Here is a 21,484-nt window from a genome sequence, read left to right on the forward strand (position 1 = left end):
TATTGACGTATTTACATCTACATGTGCACCCATTTTGATGAATTACTATTCTTAAAGTACTCTCTTATAAGAAACAAAAATAACGATAGATACTTCGATAATATGTACATACATCTACTATGTACATACACATGTTCCATGAATACTAAGGAAATTAAAAGCTATCCATTATGGAAGAAAGAAAGAAGAAGAAGGATTTCTCTTTCTATGAATGCATCTTTTGACTTGGGAATACATAGATAAAAAGACAATCTCATAAACATATTAGGTTGACGTTGATGAATTCTGTGGGTAAGAGCCTCTAATGAATAAATGGATCCGTTTTAGTTTTTTACTAAATAGAATACTAATGTAGAATAGAACAAGTTCCTTATCACCCATAACTAAACAATTTTTTGACCCCGACAATCAATGTAATTTACTTTTAAATACTCTCCAAATGGTTAATTTAAAAAAATGACTATTTTGATACCGTCAAAGGCTAAAAATTCGACATAAAGTCCACAACATGGGCAATGTAGTCATCAATAGAATATGATTATTTAATTTTTGGCCAATACAACATGAATCAGCATTAAAAACTTGAAAAGTTATAGAATTAATTAAAATCTTAGAGAAAGAGGAACGTTAACTTGGATAGTTATACAGTAGTTATAAGGGCCACGACCCTCCTTATTAAAATATAACTTGGCTGTGACTGAGAGTTGCTATCCTCTAACTTTTGTTTGATTATTTTTACTATGTTCTCGAGGGTTCATTTCAAAGTTGTCTGTTTAATTGATTACCAGCTGGGCTAAAGTGGGGCTCACCAACCGTTTAGTAACTTGTAACAGCGACAGATTCATTTTCAGAAAACTTTCTCGTGAAGAAGTTTTTTTGAATTTCTAAAATACATTTCATGGACTCATCATTCTCAGAGTGTAACGTTCCAGAAAACTTTTGGTAAATGTTTTGTTTCATTGTGACGACGAATACTGTACTCTTTCAAAACTGCAAAACTTTTGCTACATATATAGCAACTACTTTTTTTTTTTGTCCTTTGTTTCCACAAAGAAATACTTTACTCCCCACTCCTCTTTAAAAACGCGACACTCTGTATCCACGTTTACCTTTTTATGTAGCCATAATGAAGAATGAAGAAAACGAGATCTGAAAATGAAAGAACGGGTAAGATACGTAATTGGGGGATACCCAAACGGAGATGAAGTAAATGAATGTAAGAGCTATTAGTGCTACATGGGCACTGAGTATATATTTCTTGAAATGCAGAGAACAAGACAAAGATAAAATACACTACACCAATAGTAAATGTGAGGCACATAGAAATCAATATCTTCTAGTTTTCTCAACAAAAATTTTAAATTGTAGCACAAAGTATCGTGTTCCATACGTTTTATAAAGTCAATTCAATCATCGTCGGCGAGCCAGATAAACTGACGTCGAGGGCCAAACCTGGACTGTGGACCCCTGGGCTATAGTATGATGTTTACTTTTTAAGGTTTTGATTTCATCTATAATTTTACAACCTACGGCTCTTTAGCGCCCCTGTAAGTGGTTTAATGAAAAACAAATTTTGAGTTATCAACCCCTGCTCTTGTCAATCTTCCAAAAAAGCCCTCACTTATTATCACCTCAGATAATACTGATACCAGAACCATTATCTTTGTTGTGTCATAAGATATGTTGGTCATAATAATCAAATAGTAAGAATGTTCGTAGTCTAATATGTATGTTCGTTCGTAAGGAAAGAGTAAATCATCACATATCTTTTTTTGAAGGGGCTCACCAATAAAAATGCATGTTTTATTCGTGTTTTTTACCAATCTGAAAATCCTAAAACGGATTGAAACAGTCATATTTTTTGTTTCAACTGAACTAAGTCTGTCTAGATCAGTCTTACAAAAAAAAATCTGTGCTTCCATATCGTGAAAATAGGTAAAATAATGTCAAAGGCAGTTCAAGTGTTTCATATGTGTGTGGTGGTAAAATAAAAGAAGGTTGGAATTTTTTAGATGTAACAGAGAAAAACACATTATTAGTTTTTTTCTTCAATAAAAAACCAAGGAGAATTATTTAATGAATCAAATACAATATTTAACGACTGAAGACCTGCCCAACAAGTTATGAATATGAATGATATTTGTTTAAATTTTTACATGAGCATTTTATTTACAAATTCAGTCAATTTGAACTTGCGGTATTTGAATTTAAAATAGACTTTTGATATCATCACTATAATCAGTTTCAGTTGGTGAAGCTTGTTATGAACCAGCTAATCCCTTTCTTCTTTTCGTTTTTCTTGCAACGTGAGGACTTATACACTGTTTTTTTTAAATAATTTTGACGTATCTTTTATGATCAGTGTTACCAAATTACCGATTTTTATCAGGCTCAGTTAACCTTAAAAACTGCAACTCCTATGGACATATCAACGAATACATTTATCATACTGTCTGAATATGAAGGAAAAATATCCCAGCTTGCTTTTATGTTATCACCGCACATGTGTACAACTCGCTTAACTTATTACAAATCTGTTTACGATCCTCGTGACCGAAATATGGATACAGATAGAATCACGTAAGACCAAATTGATATTAAGCGGTTTCAGATAGTTGCTATTTCTGATCAAATGTTTTTATCTCATAAATAAATATTAAATCTAGGTTTTTTTTCCTTTATAAATTAAGAATATGGATAAATATTTACATATTAACAAAAAGCTAAAGTACCATACGTATACAACATACATACATTTGAATTAAAGCAATTTGCCATTTTTGAACTTAATAAAGCATGCAGTTGTTTTATTTACTTTTCCCACCTCCTTACTAAATCTAATTTATACTTTATTACAGTTTCATATAATATATAATTTACATACTACACAGCATAGCTTTATATATATTATGCGCGGGCAAAGATGAAATAAGTATTGAGAGAAAATGAATATACAATATCAAGATTTTAAAACCTTTTTTTATTACATTTATTTATATTTAATATAGTGAATTTACCTACCAGTAGGACATATTCATGAATGATTGCAATTTTTGTGAGACGTTTTTTTAGCTTGTTTATATGTGTTTCTTTTTTTTAATCAGGGGTGTAGCTGGAGGGGCTACAGCACCCAACCCAAAAAATAAAAAGATATTTTTTCCCAAAAAAAATAATTTTTTGTTAATAACTATGGATTTTTTAAATTTATTTCCAAAAAATTTAATTTTTGATATTTTATTCTAAAATATTTAATATTTGAAATTTTTTCCAAAAAATAATAATTTTCTGTGAATATATATGAATTTTTGAAACCTTTTTCCAAAAAAATTAATTTTTTTTTTGAATAGCTAAGGATTTTTGGAGAAAAAAAATCCAAAAAATTTAATATTTGAAATTTAACTTATGAGATTTTTTTCTAAGAAATTAAATTTTTTGAAACTTGATAATAAAAAAAAATTATCAATTAAGTATGGATTTTTGAAAAAATAATATTTGAAATTTAATTCACCTTAAAATTAGTGTAGTAATATTAGTAATGGGTATTGATTTTTGATGGAATATTATTTTCTTCATAGATTAAACAGTCTGGTGTATTATCCATGGAACGAATTACCTGCACTGTTCGGGATACTACTTTTTAAATAAATGTATATACCGACAAATAGTTGCAAATTCTATGCATTTTTTTTTTTTCCGAAAGTTATTATTCTTCTTCTTGAAGAGAGCATGTATATTGAAAGGAACCACTTGTAAATGTGCTCATGAATGACAGAGATAAGCTCTGATAATTTGTTAAGAACTTGTTATATGTAAGTGTGTATGTCCATGTTGGATTCATAGTAGAATCGAAGATAAATATTTAAGTAATTTCTACCAATGTCCTTATTAGATACGAAGTGTGAATTACGTTCATTGAATTCCTTTTATAGCTGCTTAAATGTCATAACAGTGAAGTTGCACTATTTTAAAATCTTTGTCAAATTCTCAAGGCTATCATGGTTTTTTAACAAACCAAAAGAAGAAAAAGTTATATCTTTTTTACTTCATAAAAAACAAAGTAAATATTGAAATATAAAAATTAGCTCTATTATTAGATCAAATTTCAAGAACGTATTTGACGAAAATCTTAACACTTCGTTTTTCATACATAAATCAAGGTTTTTGTGAGTGCGGTAAATTTGTTCGTGTCAAATACGAAAAAAAAAAAAAAAAAAACTAGATCTTCCTAATTGTCTTAGAAGCCGAGAAAAGACAATCTGAATGTGACCAATGAATTTCGGTCCCTGCACTTTTGGACGCTGGCAAGAAACCAATGGAGAAGTTGTTTCCATGTACCCAAACCAACTACCCAGACATGAACGTGGTGTTTCTGCAGGATGATGTACCTGCAAACACGTCCAAAAAGTCCCAGAAGTGGTTATAGGACAACTTGCATTTCTGGCTAAAGAAAATGTGGCCCTACTCACCAGATGCCATCCCATTGTAATTTAACTTTTTGGGTGCATGTTGAATCCAATGTCTGTGCCGTCCGTCACACAAATATCAACAACCTCAAGGACACCGTCAATCAGTACTGGGATGTCATGTCTGAGGTTTACATCAGCAATAGGTGAAAGACCTGTAGTGGCCGTCTGGAAGCTATCATTGCTACCAAGGGCGCCTACATCGTTGATTAGGGCAGCATAGACATAATTTTAGTTATTTTTATATTATTGACATACCCTATTACAACTTGTTGATGAAGTACATATTAAAAGTATAAATGTTTTTTCGTTGCACCCGGTGAACCACTAATTTACTATGCATTTCTCATTGGCTGTCGATTTGTCTACTTTTGTCTCTTATAAGGGATGTTTATACACTTGATCAAATCATCAAATTGAGCTTGTGTTCCAAAAATCATTTAAATCTGAGAGGGTGGTGTTACATGCCCTATTCCATTTGACATGGAATGCCCCAACTACGCAATTTGGATTTAAAACAGATGATGAATAAATTTCTTTATTCCTTTTTATTGGGATATGTTCTGTAGATAGGGCACCCAATTTTGAATGGAATATAACTTTTTTCATTTATTTTTTACCCCCAAAATGTATTTTTCAAGATCCCTTCTGAGTCGTGTTCTTATTTATTTTAGTCTCAAGGTAAAAGTAACTTCAATAACACTGTTGAAAATATACAAGCTTAAGATTGAATAAAATAATTATTCATATTTTGTTATCAGTTTTTCATTTTTAGAATTTTGCATAATCTCTAATATCAATCTTCATCTTACTTTTAATTAAAAAAATAATTTAGTCCATAGACTAGTCAATGAATACTAGATGAAATAAAGTATGCTTTTCTCTAATTATCCTACATTTCTTGTCCCTATTTGAACAAAAGTAACAACTCAGCAATTTTTTAGTACATATTACTTTAATTTAATTCAAATAACAGTCTTTATCATTGGCAGAAATTAGTATTCACTGCAGGTATTAAATTTTCTTTTATTCTTAAAACCATTTGATTGCATTTGATCAAGATTTACTATAAATTTCTACATTTTAAGTAATAAAATATCAACTTTGAGGGTCCAAAATGGCATCTCCTTCAATTTTGAGATAATTCATAGCGTCAATGAAAATACTTTATTCAAGGGAAAAAGATGGCGCATCTTTTATCTAAATTTATATCTGACTAATAGTGTAATTGTTATGAAATAAACGAAAAAATTGAATTAAAACAATTGTGTAATGAATGTTTTAATAAATTGAAAGAAGTTATTAATTTAAGTTCCTAAAATATACATAAATAATTCTATTAATTCAATTAACTCTTTCATTGCAAAGCTACTAATAAATAAAAATACTCTTTAGTTGGTCAAAAAACGCTAAAGAATAATGTTTGTATTCCAATTATACCGTGGTTTTTATAAAATTTGGTTTCCAAAATTGCAAAGGTTTTTTTTATCTATACCAAACTTCCTAAAATTGTAGTTTTTTTTATTTAGTCTTTGCAATGTCACTCAAGACTTTTTTATCTTGATCCTTGTAGATTAATTTTGAAAACAACACAAATTGGATGTATCCAGACTATTATCCTAGTCACTTTCTGCAAAGCTGTAAAATTTATTCAATTATTTGTAAAATAAATATTATTTCTCAAATGTGTAAAAGCTTTTCTGATTTTTCAATCTTTGTGATCTCAAAAAAAATTAACTTGTTTATTCAGGCTTGGGTTATTCGACTTTTTCTGAATAATGTTGGTATCTATCTATAATCTATATATATTTATTTATCTACAACAATTCATATACCTCTTAACCTTCCTTATCTTTTTAGAGGTATATAAATTTCTTATGTTCATCGCTTTCTTATTCTGTTTCTCCGAAATAATATTGAATAAATAAATTGCTGAATTTGTGTAATTTTATTTTTTGCTACTGTTGACTCAATACAATTATGTAACTCCTCATACAAATATTTTTGCTTCATCTTTTTAATCTAATGTATAACTTACGAATTGTTACTAACTCATAATTTCTTGATTAACGATATTTTCTTGAGAGAGAAACAAAAATGAACAATATCATAAGTAGGGCGGATATTTTTCTTTTTTGCTAATTAGACGTCTTTTGATTTGGTGTTCAAATATGTAAAATATGTGTGATCGACGCTTTCGTTCCTTTATAAAAACTCTCGCTTAACTACCCCATGCTGGTTATTCTTTTTCTTTAGTTTCTTTTAAGAAAATCTAAATTATGACAAATGTTTTATTTAATTATCTATGTCGGAAGTTTGATGTATTTACTGAGACTTATAACAAGATATATATATATACACATAACTCCATTAAATTTATTTTCCTAATCACTTTTCGACAAATTTTTTGGAGATGTTTGATAGTTTATATATATATTAATAATTTTTAACATACTCAGTTTTTAAGAAAACATTTGTATGCTTATGTACGCACAGAGTTATAGCCCTTTCTTAACTTTTTTCCTATATTTTTATTCTTCATACGATGTGAAAGGTACGATTCAGCATTTTTAGAAGATGCTGCTGATTTTTTTAATGGGCTGAGGTCTCTTTCAAGGATATTATATCAACTGGAAAATGAATATAATATATATATATTTTTTTTTTAACATTATCAAATGGAGGAAATTCTTTTGATGACGTGTTATTATTTGCTTAAAAATCGATAATTTTGGTTATAATGAAAGAAAGACGAGGTATGCGTAAGCCTGATCCATTGAATTCATCTGGCAAAAGTGGTTCAAGAGATGTTCAATTTGATGAGGTCTCATTTATTTTTAAATAATACATGTTTAGTTATTTCAATTCGGATAGAGCAATACTCTGAGCAATCGGGATAATTGGTTCTCTGGACATACAACTGTAAGCGCTACGAGCTAATATTAATTTTAATAATGTTGGTTTTTGGTCTGGGCACATAATATTTTTGGTAAGACCGAACTAATTAATTCATATTTGACTCAATAGCCCGCTGTACGAACCTCATTTTCCTGAGCCCTGATCCGTACTTGTTTTTTGCGGACGCCCCTGTAGTTTGATATTTCACTTCATCAATTTCATTCTGATGTTTTAATGAGTATATATTGGAATATTTTTATTTTATAAATTCTCCTATTTTGGCTCGAAAGCTGGCCCGAAACCCGACATGACACTTTGATCCTCGATTTAGCCCAAAGTCCAATATTTTGTAGCCCGATCCACCTCTCAGTAATTAGTGGGAAGTGATTTGAAATAATAAATCCGTAGTATAAAGATACCCGAACTAAATATTGCTCTATCCTCACAATTTTATCTGATACCCTTTTCCTCAACAGAACTAATCGTACAGAGATACGATTTTATATCTACTGCTATTCAATTATACCGAACTGTCTATATAAACCCTTGTGACTTCTCTTTGGTTTACCTACGATGTAGCATGTCGTAAATTAAAAATATGAAAAGCATTAGTTAGTTTCTTAAAATTGACCACACATTCAAATATACATAATTGAGGACCTTAATTGAAATTCGTATTATTCCTTTTGAGTAATTGGATGTACAATCAGTTTGACTTTTATTCATTATAAGTAGTAGTATTTGGTAATTGGTTGTTCATGGTCTTTCTTTTTAATTACGTCGCATAATATTTTAAAACCTATGTACACGAAATAGAAGTTTGTGCGTAGGGGAGTGTGTGTTTGTCCTGCCAAGAAAATTAAAGGAAAAATATAATCTGATATTGGATATAAATATTTATTTTAATGAAATATATATATATATATATATGTATATAAAGCACTTACTACTTATTTATTTGCAGAGACTCTTGTCACACGAAATCATTCTATATAAATTTGATTTATTATTCATTATGAAACTCGACATCTTGATTATTTTTATTTTTTACAATATTAATAAAGAATAAAAATACTTACAACCACAAAAAGACTCCGCCATTTTATATATATATATATTTCTTTTGTATTTGTATGATTTATTACAAGGTAGCTGTTTTGACATATTTTTATATTATCTAAAGATTATTAGTCAATTTCAACCTCACTATTTTACTGGTCGTACTTTCATTCTCATACAATTTGCATCATTCTTAAGAGGTAGTACATATTTAGTAGGGACAGGTGGTAAACCTAAGATAGTTGCAACTTTTTTTCAAGATAATGTAATGTAGAGAATACAACCAGATTTTTTGGCATAAAACTAGCTATAAGACAATTTTTTTATATTTTAAATAAGACTATTTTGCTCTGAGGTGTGTTCCCTAGGATTATATTTTTGGGAGGGCTTGTTTTTTGGAATTTTTTGGAAAACAATTTCAAAAACCCATGGTTATTCTCAAGAAATTTAATTTTTTGGAAAAAATTCTAAAATCAAAAACTGTTCCCAAAAAATTGAAAAAATTTTCAAATATTAAATTTTTTGGGGAAAAAATTCAAATTTTAATATTTGATTTTTTGAAGAAAAAAAATCAAACAATTTTTATAATTTTATCACAATGCAAAACTCCCTTACTGAAGAGACATTTGAGATATTATATTGCCTAGTACAAAAGGGGTAGTTGCATAATGTAGTAGCGTTCAATTATAATCTTTGGAAAAATCACTGAATTGTATAAGCTCTAACTTAAGTTAAATTTTGACGGGTCTGCAAGAAGATATATATTATTATTATTTTTTTGAGGGGGGAGGTGTACTGCACCACTAACCGACCTCTGTGGACGTCCCTTCTAAATCAAACCAACTAGTTCAATTAATTTATTCAAAAGTAAAAAGTGTTGCAATTGTTTCTGGTCTCCCTCTAGTATATTTTTTATTTGAAAAGCACCCTCATAAGCATTTGTTGTGTTATTGTTATTTGTAATTGTAACGACTAATGTTTTTTAATACTTAGATGATTCAACATATGAAAGTTGTTTGTTCGTTCTCTTCTCTTTTTCTAATGAAATGATTTATTGTTAATCAACTCTCTTCTTTATTATAAATATTTTATTTTATAGCCAGGCGCAGAAAATGCGATCAGATATTTAGATAAATAATAAAAAGCCAAACCTTTCTTACATACATATATATTATGTTAATTTATCTGCTGTCTGATTATCAAGGTAAATGCAATTAATAATCCCCACATATGAATTTATGTACCGACATAAATATATGAATCAATGTCAAAAAAGTAAAATTTAAATTTGTTAAAGTTTGATGGTATTTATTTTTATTCCAATGAAAGAGGGATTTGTGTCTCGAGTGATTTTTTATGTAGTAATCACTAGGTAATTTTAAAAATAGAATAGGTAGTAGTGCTATGTACGTGCACACAATTAATACACCTATACAATACAATACATAACACCACTCCCCATGCTCAACGACCTTCCCTCATTCCCTGACGTGTGCCATCAAATCCTTTATTTCAATCAGAGAAGGGAATTTTTACAAGAATGAATGCTATTCGTTTCTGTAAATCTGTGTCAATTCACTAAAAAAATATATTCAATTGTTTGTCAACTCTCGATTTTTAAACTACTCAAACTATTTACGTACTTTTTTTTTTACATTGATGGGTTGAATTCTTTATAAAATTTCTAGTTAATTCGTGAATTTCTACTAAATTAATTATTAGTTGAAGAATTGTTTTTACAATTGAGCGTAAAGGGCTTATAATTGGGATTTTAATTATTTATATTAATAAAGGAAAGGTTGAGAGATACAATAAAGTGCTATATCGTGATAAATTTATATACTACGGAACAATGTAATATGGATATATCCCATGGCCAGAGCATGTAACGATAATGAGGACCTAGTAATAGACCTACAAGCACGCCTCTATATTTATATTTGGCTAGAGATTTCCTAATCATTTTAATTATAATTTATCATGTTCAATAATGATATGTACGTTTTTGCAGTGTCATGATACTCAATTTACAGAGTATTTATTTCATCAATCCTACTTCGTACATAATGTATACTATTTTAAATTACCAACGTAGTAGTTATAATTTCGTATTTTTTGTCAATATAGTATGTTCTATTCCAAAAGGAAGTCACGCCATCTATTAGAGGGACAAAGTTATGTTATGAAACTGAGTAACATAGTAATATGATATGTTCCTCTATCGGAGGAATTGTATAACCTCTTTTTTGGCCATCTATCAGAGGGTTGCTGTACTAGTGAATTAAAATTATACATCTCTTGGTACCTACTACATATATATTTTTTTTAAATACTTGTATTAATATATTATGTACGAATGCATATTGCAATATGACGCTGCCTGATCTCCCCTTTACGTAATTAAAACGCATGTAAAAACGATAGAATATAGGTGCAAAGGAGGATTAACTTTAATACATTAATGGTATAAACATATTATAATATATGTGAATTTTCCATTTATGATAAAAAAAAATCTACAAATTCACATAGAATCACACAAAAAATCTTTTTGAAGGACGCAATTTTTGGCGATTTCACTCGATTTCTGTTTTTCTTCTTCTTCCTCCTCCTTCTTATAAATACTTTCCATTAATTTTGTGGTTTTTTACCTGTCTTGTCCTTATATTATTTTATTTTTATTACAAATAGGTAGAGTGGAAGAAGAGGGGGGATTCTTTTCCCTTCCAGTCAGGAATTTGAAAGTTAATAATAATAATTATTATTATTCGTATTCTATGTAGTATGTAGAAAAATATTTGTAAATCACAAAACCTATCTGAAGGAATTTCTTGCGTGAGAGGTTGAGTGATTGCCCAATAGATAAGAGAGAACGTGTAGAAGGAGTGCGCTCTTGCCTAAGAATATCCAAGTAAATTGCATAGAATCGGCATTAATTCATTTTTATTTTTTAATTTGTATACCTTCCGACTCTGATCCCGCCTCCTTTTTTTTTTCTTATTATTTTTTTGTGATCTAAGCCATATCGGAGAACGACCAGATTCGTAGTAATATTTATATTATTTCTTTTTCTAAGAAGGAGAGATAATTACTAGTAATAAAATTATGTCAATAAAACTAATTTTACAAATGTTACATTTATAATGAATTTATTTGAAATAAAGAGTTGTTTTTTTGTTCATCTGTCCTTAACTTTATTATTTATTCTTCTTTGCCTTTCTACCTGTGGAATTCAAAAAAAAAAATAATAATAATAAATAACTCTGTTCCAACTAAATGACACTATTTCCCACTAACCAAATCTCCCTCAACTATTATTTACTCTAATGTACATAACCTTTTGAATATTGTGCGTTTGTATCCGTGGTAGTCTGCAAGCCTAGGTAGAATACTTTGAAGAGGTTGAAAATTGAAGAAATTCTATTCCATAGTAAAGCTTTTATTTCTGTTTTTTTTCTTGTAAAAGTGCAGCTATTAATTAATATTTACATCCCCACCCCCTCATCTTTCTCTCTGTGCGTCCACAAGAGGAGGACTGGAGCCCCTCTAAGGAAATTTTTCATTCTTACAAGAAAATTTAATAGTTGAAATTTAATTAAATTTTTCAAATTTAATTCTACAAAATTTAATTTTCGGTGAATAGCTATATATTTTTGAGCTTTTCTCCAAATAAAAATTTAATTTTTGTAATTTTTTTTTTCAGCAAAAATTTAATTTTTCAATTGTACCCCCCTAAATATATATATATATAATCCTGCAGACGCTCTTCACAGTTAGGTACAAAAGATTGTAACTTGAGACTCGTTTGTTAATTATTCAAAGGCTTCAAATATCACAATAATATATATTCCTTCTTGTTGAGTTGTTTTTACCTTCGCTCTCTGTACAACATGTTGACTATTATAGAATATCCTAATTTTTTTATGAAAATAAATAGTTATTCGAAATTAGTTGAAGGCTTAAAATACTCCTTTGAATAAATTAAATACCTTCAATTGGAAGTAATTACCACTGATTGTATTTTTAATTTAGCTATGTATAATAAAGGATAAGAAAATCCCGAACAAGGATCGTAATCATAAATCAGCTTAACTACTTGTATATGTTTATTGTAATGATCATTGCCGTCATCGTAGAACTTATTCTGAGAATGATCACGGAGAGAATTATTACTTCTTTTTGACCTCTTGTTTTATACTTATTCATATTCAAGTAGAATATATAAAGAAGACTCTCCCTTAGGCATCGTTCTTATTTTCCCATCTACGCCATACACAATGCCTAGCTACTACTACTAATAATAATAATGATAACATACCATTCTGAAAGTTTCTCTCTCTCTTCCTCATTTCACCAGTGAACAAAAATCTTTTATGTAAATAAATACTAATTATTTAAATGTTCTACATGCATGAAATATTAATACAATGATCATCGAAGGTGCAAGTGCCATTCCATGTGGCTTGAAGGTTAACCTCCCTCTTCTCTCTTTCATCATCTTGTTATCGATATTCTGTGGTAGTTCATAAATAATAATTGAATTTTTCTTCTTTTTAGTTTTCCTTCCTTCCCTCTTCCTTCCTTTTCTTTTCCTTCCTCCAGTCCCAATATCACGCTCCATCATAAGTTTTTCGCCCAAGTAAAAGTAAGGATAGATGGCGTTGCCTCCGTTTTTCCTACGTGCGTATGATGATGCTGTACGGGCGTGTATTGAGTAACACTTCCATTTCTGGTGGTGGAGCTGAAGAGATTTTTTTTGCCACCTATATTTGTATATGTTTACCATCCTCATCTTATTCTAGTAAGTTAGTTTGTGGAGAAGTAGATAGTTGGTGGTTCAGATACGAGTTAGTGCTGAGTGACAATGTGATATGAATGACGTTCGTCATAGGCATTCTTTCGCTAACAAGGATCAAAAAGGTTTATTTCTTTGTTGCGTGTGTCATGAGCGAAATACAGTGTATAGTTACGAAGTAGTGTATCGTTCCTCCAGTGGTCATCCAAACGGCACGGGTCAGTCCCTACTACACACCCTTTCGGAGCCAAATTTACAGGCACTTTGTTTAACTCATCAAGGAGAAGGCGGAGGAACAGGAACAGCTGGAGATAGTGAAAGAGAGGAACTTCTTCTTCGCTGCGACTCTGAGAGAGACGTCGGATGCAACATAGACAACGACGATCATCAGTATTATAATTATCCCCTCAGACACCCTCGACACGGTCACCTCAAGTGGCCCCTCTTTGATTTCTCAACCACAACTCTCCCTCCTCTTTCCAGTGCAAGCTATCCAGACTATCCCATACATATCCCTACGACAACTCTAAAACGTATCAAAAAGGTTACAACCAAAGGTAAAAAACTTATTATGTGTATATGCTTTAGTAAGAAGGCATATTTAGTCTTCATAAAGGGGAATTAATAGAAGAGAGCTTCAGTGTCAGCCATGCTGAGACTCTCTATTCTATGTATGTATATATACTAAATAATATTGTGTATATATAGGAGGAGAAAGGAGCAGCAAAAGAAATAAGTTAAGAAGGAGAGGAGAGGAGAAGAAGGGGCAAAAAAACAAAACAATAACATGTTTCTTACAACCCCCCCCACACTTCTTCTTCTTTAGAAAATACTAACTTATATCTACCTATATATTTGAGGGTGAAGCATTTGAAAAAAGGGGATACCTTGCATTGCAAATGCAGCAAATCAAAAGTTATTAGACAATGAAAATGTCTACAATATATTATTATAAAGATATATTTTCTTATTATAGATTATACTATATAGTATGTAGAATTTACTCACGTCTTGTACATATAAATAGAATGAGGGGTAACAATAATTAATCATTGAGTTCCATAACTAATGAGAAAATAAGGTTAAGGGTAAAAAAAAAAAAAAAAAAATACAACCATAATAAGGGTTGTTGTAACATGAGAAAACAAAATAATATTATTTCTAGTTTAGTGATATAAAAATGGATTGAGTTGATTTAATTATGACTCTTATTATTGTGGGTTGTAATTGACATTTTGAAACAATGATTTTATTAAATGTTATTTATTTGTGCTCTCATATAATATTTGATTAAGGGAGGCTCCCACATTTGAAAAGGGTTATAAGGTAAATATATGTACTATTACATTATAAGTGTTTAGTTCTAAAGTATAGAGAATAGAAGCTTGGAAGTGCTACATATATGTGAAGGAAATTGAAATTTATGTTTGTTTGAGGAAATAAAATAAAAAAATGTGAAAGGGTACTGCTATAACGACCTTCTTTCATCTTTGTATGATATTACTTATTATTAAAATCATTCGTCTTTTTTTAAACAAGTAATAGTGAGAGTAATATGTGCTACTAATACATAAACATATCTACACCCATGTCTCATTAACTCCATTGTCTTTCCTTCTTGTCTCCTTTTGTTTTTTCCCAATGTTTTAGAATTACGAGGATGAATATAATAATGGAAGAGAGAGAGAGAGAAAGAAAGAGGTGAATTGAGCCTTTGGCGCTCTTATTAAATTCTTTGCTATATGTTGTATCGCTCCAAAGAATTGTGTTTCTTAAAGTGGGAGCATCATCATCAACTTGATATTTCCTTGGAGTGTGTACCATCATCCATCTATCTGAACGTTCATGTTCATACTTGCTTACATTCCTAGCATTCTTTACATATCATCCATTATTTTTTCATCTTTTTTTTTGTCTTGTTTCTCTCCTATTGACATAATTCATTTACTTATTATTTTTAATAATTTGATAAATCCTCAAAAGAGTATGAATGTAAAATGGATGTTGATAGGTTGAGTTAATGTCTAAATATAAAAAAGTTACGCGGAGGATTTGATTGGTTGATTTTTTTTCTTTTTTTACGTTGTTGCTCCAATGATAGTTATATTATATTTTTGGACTATAATATTTAAGAGTTAGTGTTTATATTGATGTACATACTTATTTAATTACTCCTTAATAAAACAATAAGAACCATCTTAATTGGAAGCTTATTGATTTGCAAACAGAAGGAAGAAAGAAGCATATAACATAAAAAAATAGATCCTCCTCCTCTTTTTTACATTGAGTCTTTATTTCTGACTTTATTCTCTCATATTAATATTATAGATACATAGTACATACAGCTAGTCTCTAGAGTCTTATGTTTATGCGTGAATTCCCTTCGCATAATCCTATATTAGAAATAATCTTTTCATGATTTTAAGTCATTTCTTATTTTTTGAAAATACTAATTTATTCATCTATTTTGTATAGTTTTGATATAATTTATAATAATAAAAATCATATTTATTTACACTATCTGTGCAAATTACATTTTAACGGAAATATAGTAAGATAAACTCCTTGCATTATTATTGCATTCTCTTATGATTCTCATTGTTTTCATCTTTATGACTATTTGTATGTAAATGTATTTATATACGACTTACACAGATCCCTAATCAAAAAAAAGAAAAAAGAAATGTGGTTTCTTCAAAGGATAGTTCTAATTGATACATAAATGTCTCATTTACTCAATTTGATATGATTTGTATGCTTAGCTTGAATGTAAAAATTATAGACTCTCTTTCTAATTATCTCTATCTGTGATTTTGATTATGTATATACATATAAGTATATACTTTAAATGTCTATATTTAATATTCATAAAGTTTTTCCGTACCATTTAATGCATATTTTAATGTCGATATTTGTAAAATGGTTGAGTTTGATGGTGTGGCAGTAATGAAATCTATCATTTCACATAAATTGATTCAGATTTTTTGCCATAAGTATGTACATATATTTATTAGAGTTGTATTGGTCCTTTGTTATTATGGGACTTGAAGTCTGTTCTGTTCAACACGCTGTCCTTGATGGACGTCCCAGATTTTAAAATGTACCAGGTATATATTTTCACAAATATTGGATCAAAGTACTTGGGCTTACCTGTAGAATTCGTTCAAAAAAACTTTTTATGTAGGATCTTTCATGTTTGAGAATAGATGACCAATTCTTCCTAAGTAAGGATTAATTATTCATATAAGTATTGGGCGCTTATACCTCGAAAATGGTCGATATATATTTAAAATGTCGTCACTGTCTGATTCCTGTAATAAAATCATTTAGAAAATATTTTTTTATTCAAATAACACGCCGTTCTTTCTTCCATAAAAAGCCCGAAGAGAAGGCCCAAAAGCAATTGATCGCTACCCAATTTTCCCAACTATGAAGTTATTCTTCTTTAAATAGTAAGGAATTATGCACTGCTAAATAAGAAATCATTAGAGCTCTACCAATCAAAGTTCAAAATACGAATAAAGAGAAGTAGTACAATCGACAGCTGACCCAAATAAATTTATGTTTGCTAGAGGTGGTGTAACACTGTGGGGAGAGTATGCCCACTTTAGGGTCATCATTAAGATTTAGGATTGAGTAACAAAATTTGATTAGAGCTGCAACCTTTGTTTAAAATTATCATAAATGAAAATTGTATTAAAAAGAAAAGAAACATATTCGAACAATAACATTGAATATCTATTTTAGGAGGAGAACGTAATTCAGTGTAATTTGAGCCGTGCTTAGTTACATTATCATTATATACAAATGTATGTATAGAAGTATATAATAATTATTAGTACAGAAAATGAATACTTATTAATTTCTTTCGAAAGGAAGGTATATGAATCTGCTGTGTTATAGACAGTGTAGATTGATTTAAAATTAATCCAAATCCCAGATTGCATGTGTGAAAGAAGCCCTAGGAGGTCGTATGCTATCATAATTTAAGGCTTCTGATTAATATACTTTTTACTAGCTCTCATCATTTTTAATCGAGTTTGTGTTTTTACTAAAATGATAAAAATGGAGATCCAATCAAAATAATTCGTATAGAGACCAGAAAAGTAAAGGAGTAATTGATTTGAATCTTGGGACGCATTCATGAGGGAAAAATATACTACATCTACATAGGTAGACTCATTAATTTATTCATCAAATTATAATGAGTTTGTTGAGTAAGTGATTTAATTATAGTTTATATTCTCCATTATTGGATAATACAAAAAATAAATATATGTTTAAGAATGTAGGGAGGAAAAGGCTTCTTTTAAAAAAAAAAAAGATAAATAATGTTTTCCCGACGTAACACTAGCGATGATAAAAGCAACGGCCTAGAAAAAAAGCACTTAAGACTTGGGGAAAAATTCGGTTTTGAATATTTAAAGAACCTTTTTGTCAAATACCAAGAAGAGTGTTGTGACTGTCCGATACCGAATTTTTTGCTCAATTCTATACCAAGCTCAAACAGTGGACCCATATTTTCTTTTTCTAATAATAAAAAATAAAGGTCTCACTAATTTTTTTCCCCTCTCTAAAAAAAAATTAAAATGTACTAGCAGGCCGGTCCAGACCGAATTTGGATAGAATTAGTTAAAATTTAACAGCCACAGACTTGTCTATGATTTCAAAACCAAAACCTGACACTAGGAGTCACATTACACATACAATAAATGTGAGCTAAAACTCTCATTTTTGACATAACACATTTTCGCTCTGAATCCACAGTACTATGAGATTATTATTATTGGAACTTGTTGACTTTTTTTTTGTTGTGTTTTTTCCCTGCATACTGACTTTTAAATCCTACCCAACTTATACATATTTTTAAAATATAATCGCTTTAATTTTATTCTTTATAGTAAAGAGCGAGCGAGTAAGAGAGAAAGGGCCCTGATAATATAATAATATGTTAAGTAAGGGAATTGAAATTATGACGATTTGAAAGAAGCTTATGCAAATTTACATTTGTGTAGGTATAGGAAGAGTGTAATTCTTCATACAAAGTATGGCATACAATAATAATATTACGTTGCGCTGTGATAAGAGAGCTCCTCTCTTCTTAGCTACGTTGATTTAAAAAAAAAATAAGTAAATTCTTTGGTTATTGTAGTACAATTTCTTTTTAGTCATGTCAAAAGTATCTTTGAATGAGGTGTGTGGTGGTTTTTTATTTTATTTTCCCATTGATTTATAAATAAAGATGTAAAGTAACCAAGTGTCTCATGGAGGCTGGAATGGATCGCTTTAATTCATTTTAAACTATACCTTGTTGGTGTTGTTGGTAAATAACATAGCCTTGATTAGTGTTGTTTTATTTTGTGGTCAATTTTGTTAATTTGTTTTTTGTTTTGATATGGAGGGTGAAAGGAAGAGAAGGTTTTCTTGCCACATGGTTTGCATTTCGGAATGCTACAATATTTTTAAAATATCCTGGGTGTCCCCAGGAGGTGGGATGTACTCCCCCAAATAAAGGAATTTTTGCATTTTACCAGAAAATTTAATTTTTGTGAACAGCTGTTGATTTTTGAAAAAAAAATCCTCAACAAGTAATTTTTCTGATTTTTGGAATTTTTTTTCAAAACTTTTTTTTTTAAAACTAACTTTGGACGGAATGGTTTATAGTAGGGGGTTCTGTGACAAGTTTTTATTTAAAATGGTGGAGGGAGGTTATTGTAAGGCTCTATTTAAAGATGTTATGTTACCCTTAAAAAAGAATTTTGAAAGTAATATCATTTTACGAAAAGGTTTATAGACAGTTTCGTATATACACACCTCTAAATTTTAATTAAATACATTGAGTATGGTAAGGTAAGGGATATTGAAGAATTATTGTATTATTAAATTGTCAAATCTTATAGAGTGGTCAAATCTGATTAAATGTTTTGGGTCTGGTTTCAAAAATCAAAAAGAAGCAGGACCCATGGCTAAAAAAAGTCGACCCACGTATTACTAATATAAACACGTCCTCGTTTTACATCCAGTAAGGGAGATTGTTTATACATTTATGAAATGTTAGGCTTAATAATCGACTAAACAGAAAATATAATTTCTAAAGCAAGACCAAAATATCTTCTTAACAAAAAAAAAAACAAGAATCAAATATACTTCATTTTCACATAACATTTATTAATTTCAAAAAATGACGTTTTAAACCGCCAAGTGTCATCTCTTTTGGAATTATAACTATATTCATGAATGATTTAAATAACTTTTTATATCAGATCTTTATTTATTTATTTCAGGTGCGATAGCTGCTGATCTTCGGCATTATTTGAATACTCGTTTCCCTAAAGGAGGAGTGGATCACGATCTTCAGAATACAATACGAGAGAATTTATATTTGCGTACAGTGCCCGTCACCACAAGAACTCCTCGTCCTGGTGAGAAGAATGGAGTGGACTACACCTTTCTCTCCAAGGAGGAGTTTATTGCTCTAGAAAAGTCAGGCGAATTGCTCGAGAGCGGTATATTTGATGGTAAGTTGCTTTTCATTTTCTTCTTTTTCTTTAATTAGCTCAAGCGTGGACATCAATGATTAGTCATTACACCATACTTTAACATTTTTAAGTTTTTGAGTTCGAGAATGAAGTTAGTAGTGAGTTCTGCGTTGAGTCGATGTGTTTTTATAGGACACTATATCAAAAGGAGCAGCGTCTATACTCAGGGCCTTGAATAGATTTTTTCTTTGGGGGGGGATGTTTCAATCATTATTCATAGGCTTTTTGACCATTTTGAAAGATTTTTTTTTTTATTTTTTTTTAAACTTTTCATAATGCAAATTTTTGATCCTTGCGATAAGAATATATATCATTATCATTTTTTAATATATTTTTCAAAAGAATACCACACTCTTGAAAATTGTGACAAGGACAAAAAATTATTCATAAAAAAAATTTCTTTGACAAATTTGAAAAGCTTTTAGACAGGGGAGGGGTGTAGAATTTTGAGTAAAGGAATTGGATTAATCAATACTCGAATGTTTTGATTATATTTTATTTCAAGTAAAGTTGATTTTTTCAAATCATATTTTGTGACAGTTTGATTTGTTTTCCGAAAATTGTAGGCTATAGTAAAGTCGAGGATTTTTGATTTTATCCAGCACTAGTTAGTAGTAGGTGTAATTCATAGCCTGATAGTTAAGTTAGTTAATGAACTTGAAATAAACTTGAAATAACATATTTTCTTTCTATGTTATTATTTCTGAATTGAATAGGTATCTATCGTATAATGAATAATGATCTAGTAGTAGAATTATAAATGCTATGAAGAGGATATACATCGATAGGAGGAAGGAAAAAGAGAAAAAACGTTAGTCGTAGTAGTAGTAGTAGTTGTAGTACATATAGATACTACATAGTATAAGTCAAATTGTATTTGATATTATTATAATATGGTGGATAAACTATAAAGTATAACTAACTAAGTAGTATGTTAGTATAGGAGAAGGAAGAAGAAGAAGGGTGGTGGTGGTGGTCGTGTGCGCTTGTTGTTAATTTGGGGCGCGCTAGTTTATTTTGAAACCAAGTGTTGCTGGTGCGTTGGGGCTTATTCCCTTGGAGAGTTGACTTGGGATTAACAACTACCTGTTCTTCCTTCTCTCTCCTCCTTCTCTGTTCCTCTTTACATAGAGATACTACTTACTAATATTAGTGATTCGCGTCTTGTGTAGCAGCTACTCTCGTGTCTATGGAGGAGTCAGTGTAGCCGTTGTTTTAGTATCCTTGCAGCCCTCAACCTCTCCTCCTCAGCCTACATATATCCTCCTCCAGATTGCTCTCCTTTGCCACCCTGACTCATGTGTCTCCTTGTTGTGATTCGTGGATGTGAGTGAGTGAGTGACCCGTGCTAGTGGTTATGGTGGTGTTACCGTGTTTGGAGCAAAAGAAAAACCTGGTTTTTGTTTTTATTTTGACGTGCCTGTCTTGCTCTCCTTCTCATGAATTCTCTGACCTTACCACGTTGGTTTGGGCAGCAGACTAGTAGTAGCAATAACAACAACCACTCCACCAAGAATCCACTGATCCACAGGAGCAGGAGCAAGAGTACAAGGAGCTGTAGTAGGCGTCAGGATACTCTAAATCAGCATTCTATGGAGGAACAAGAGCTACAGAGATCCAGAAGTTGCTATTTTGAATCATACTATGAAAACTTTAATCCTGGAGGTGATTCTCCATCTCTCTATATTTCCTTTATTCCATTCTTGAGATCCATCTTCATTTTTCTATGT

At 30.2% G+C, this 21,484-nt stretch overlaps 1 protein-coding gene across 11 annotated transcripts in view; it reads left to right on the forward strand.

The window, feature by feature from the left end:
* The window catches only part of Magi (membrane associated guanylate kinase, WW and PDZ domain containing protein magi), a 169,131-nt gene that overhangs the window by 140,408 nt on the left and 7,239 nt on the right, over nucleotides 1-21,484 (forward strand). For 6 of the 11 annotated variants that reach the window (XM_071893016.1, XM_071893012.1, XM_071893017.1 and 3 more), the window contains exon 2: nucleotides 19,500-19,733. In XM_071893016.1, the coding sequence (XP_071749117.1) occupies nucleotides 19,500-19,733 (234 nt within the window). Of the gene's footprint in view, nucleotides 1-13,111; nucleotides 13,773-18,386; nucleotides 18,539-19,499; nucleotides 21,420-21,484 lie in introns of those variants that run through there. The other 5 variants (XM_040724257.2, XM_071893010.1, XM_071893014.1 and 2 more) reach the window with 5 other exon arrangements.

The sequence above is a fragment of the Lepeophtheirus salmonis genome, chromosome 13, assembly GCF_016086655.4.
Source record: "Lepeophtheirus salmonis chromosome 13, UVic_Lsal_1.4, whole genome shotgun sequence".
Taxonomy (NCBI): domain Eukaryota; kingdom Metazoa; phylum Arthropoda; class Copepoda; order Siphonostomatoida; family Caligidae; genus Lepeophtheirus; species Lepeophtheirus salmonis.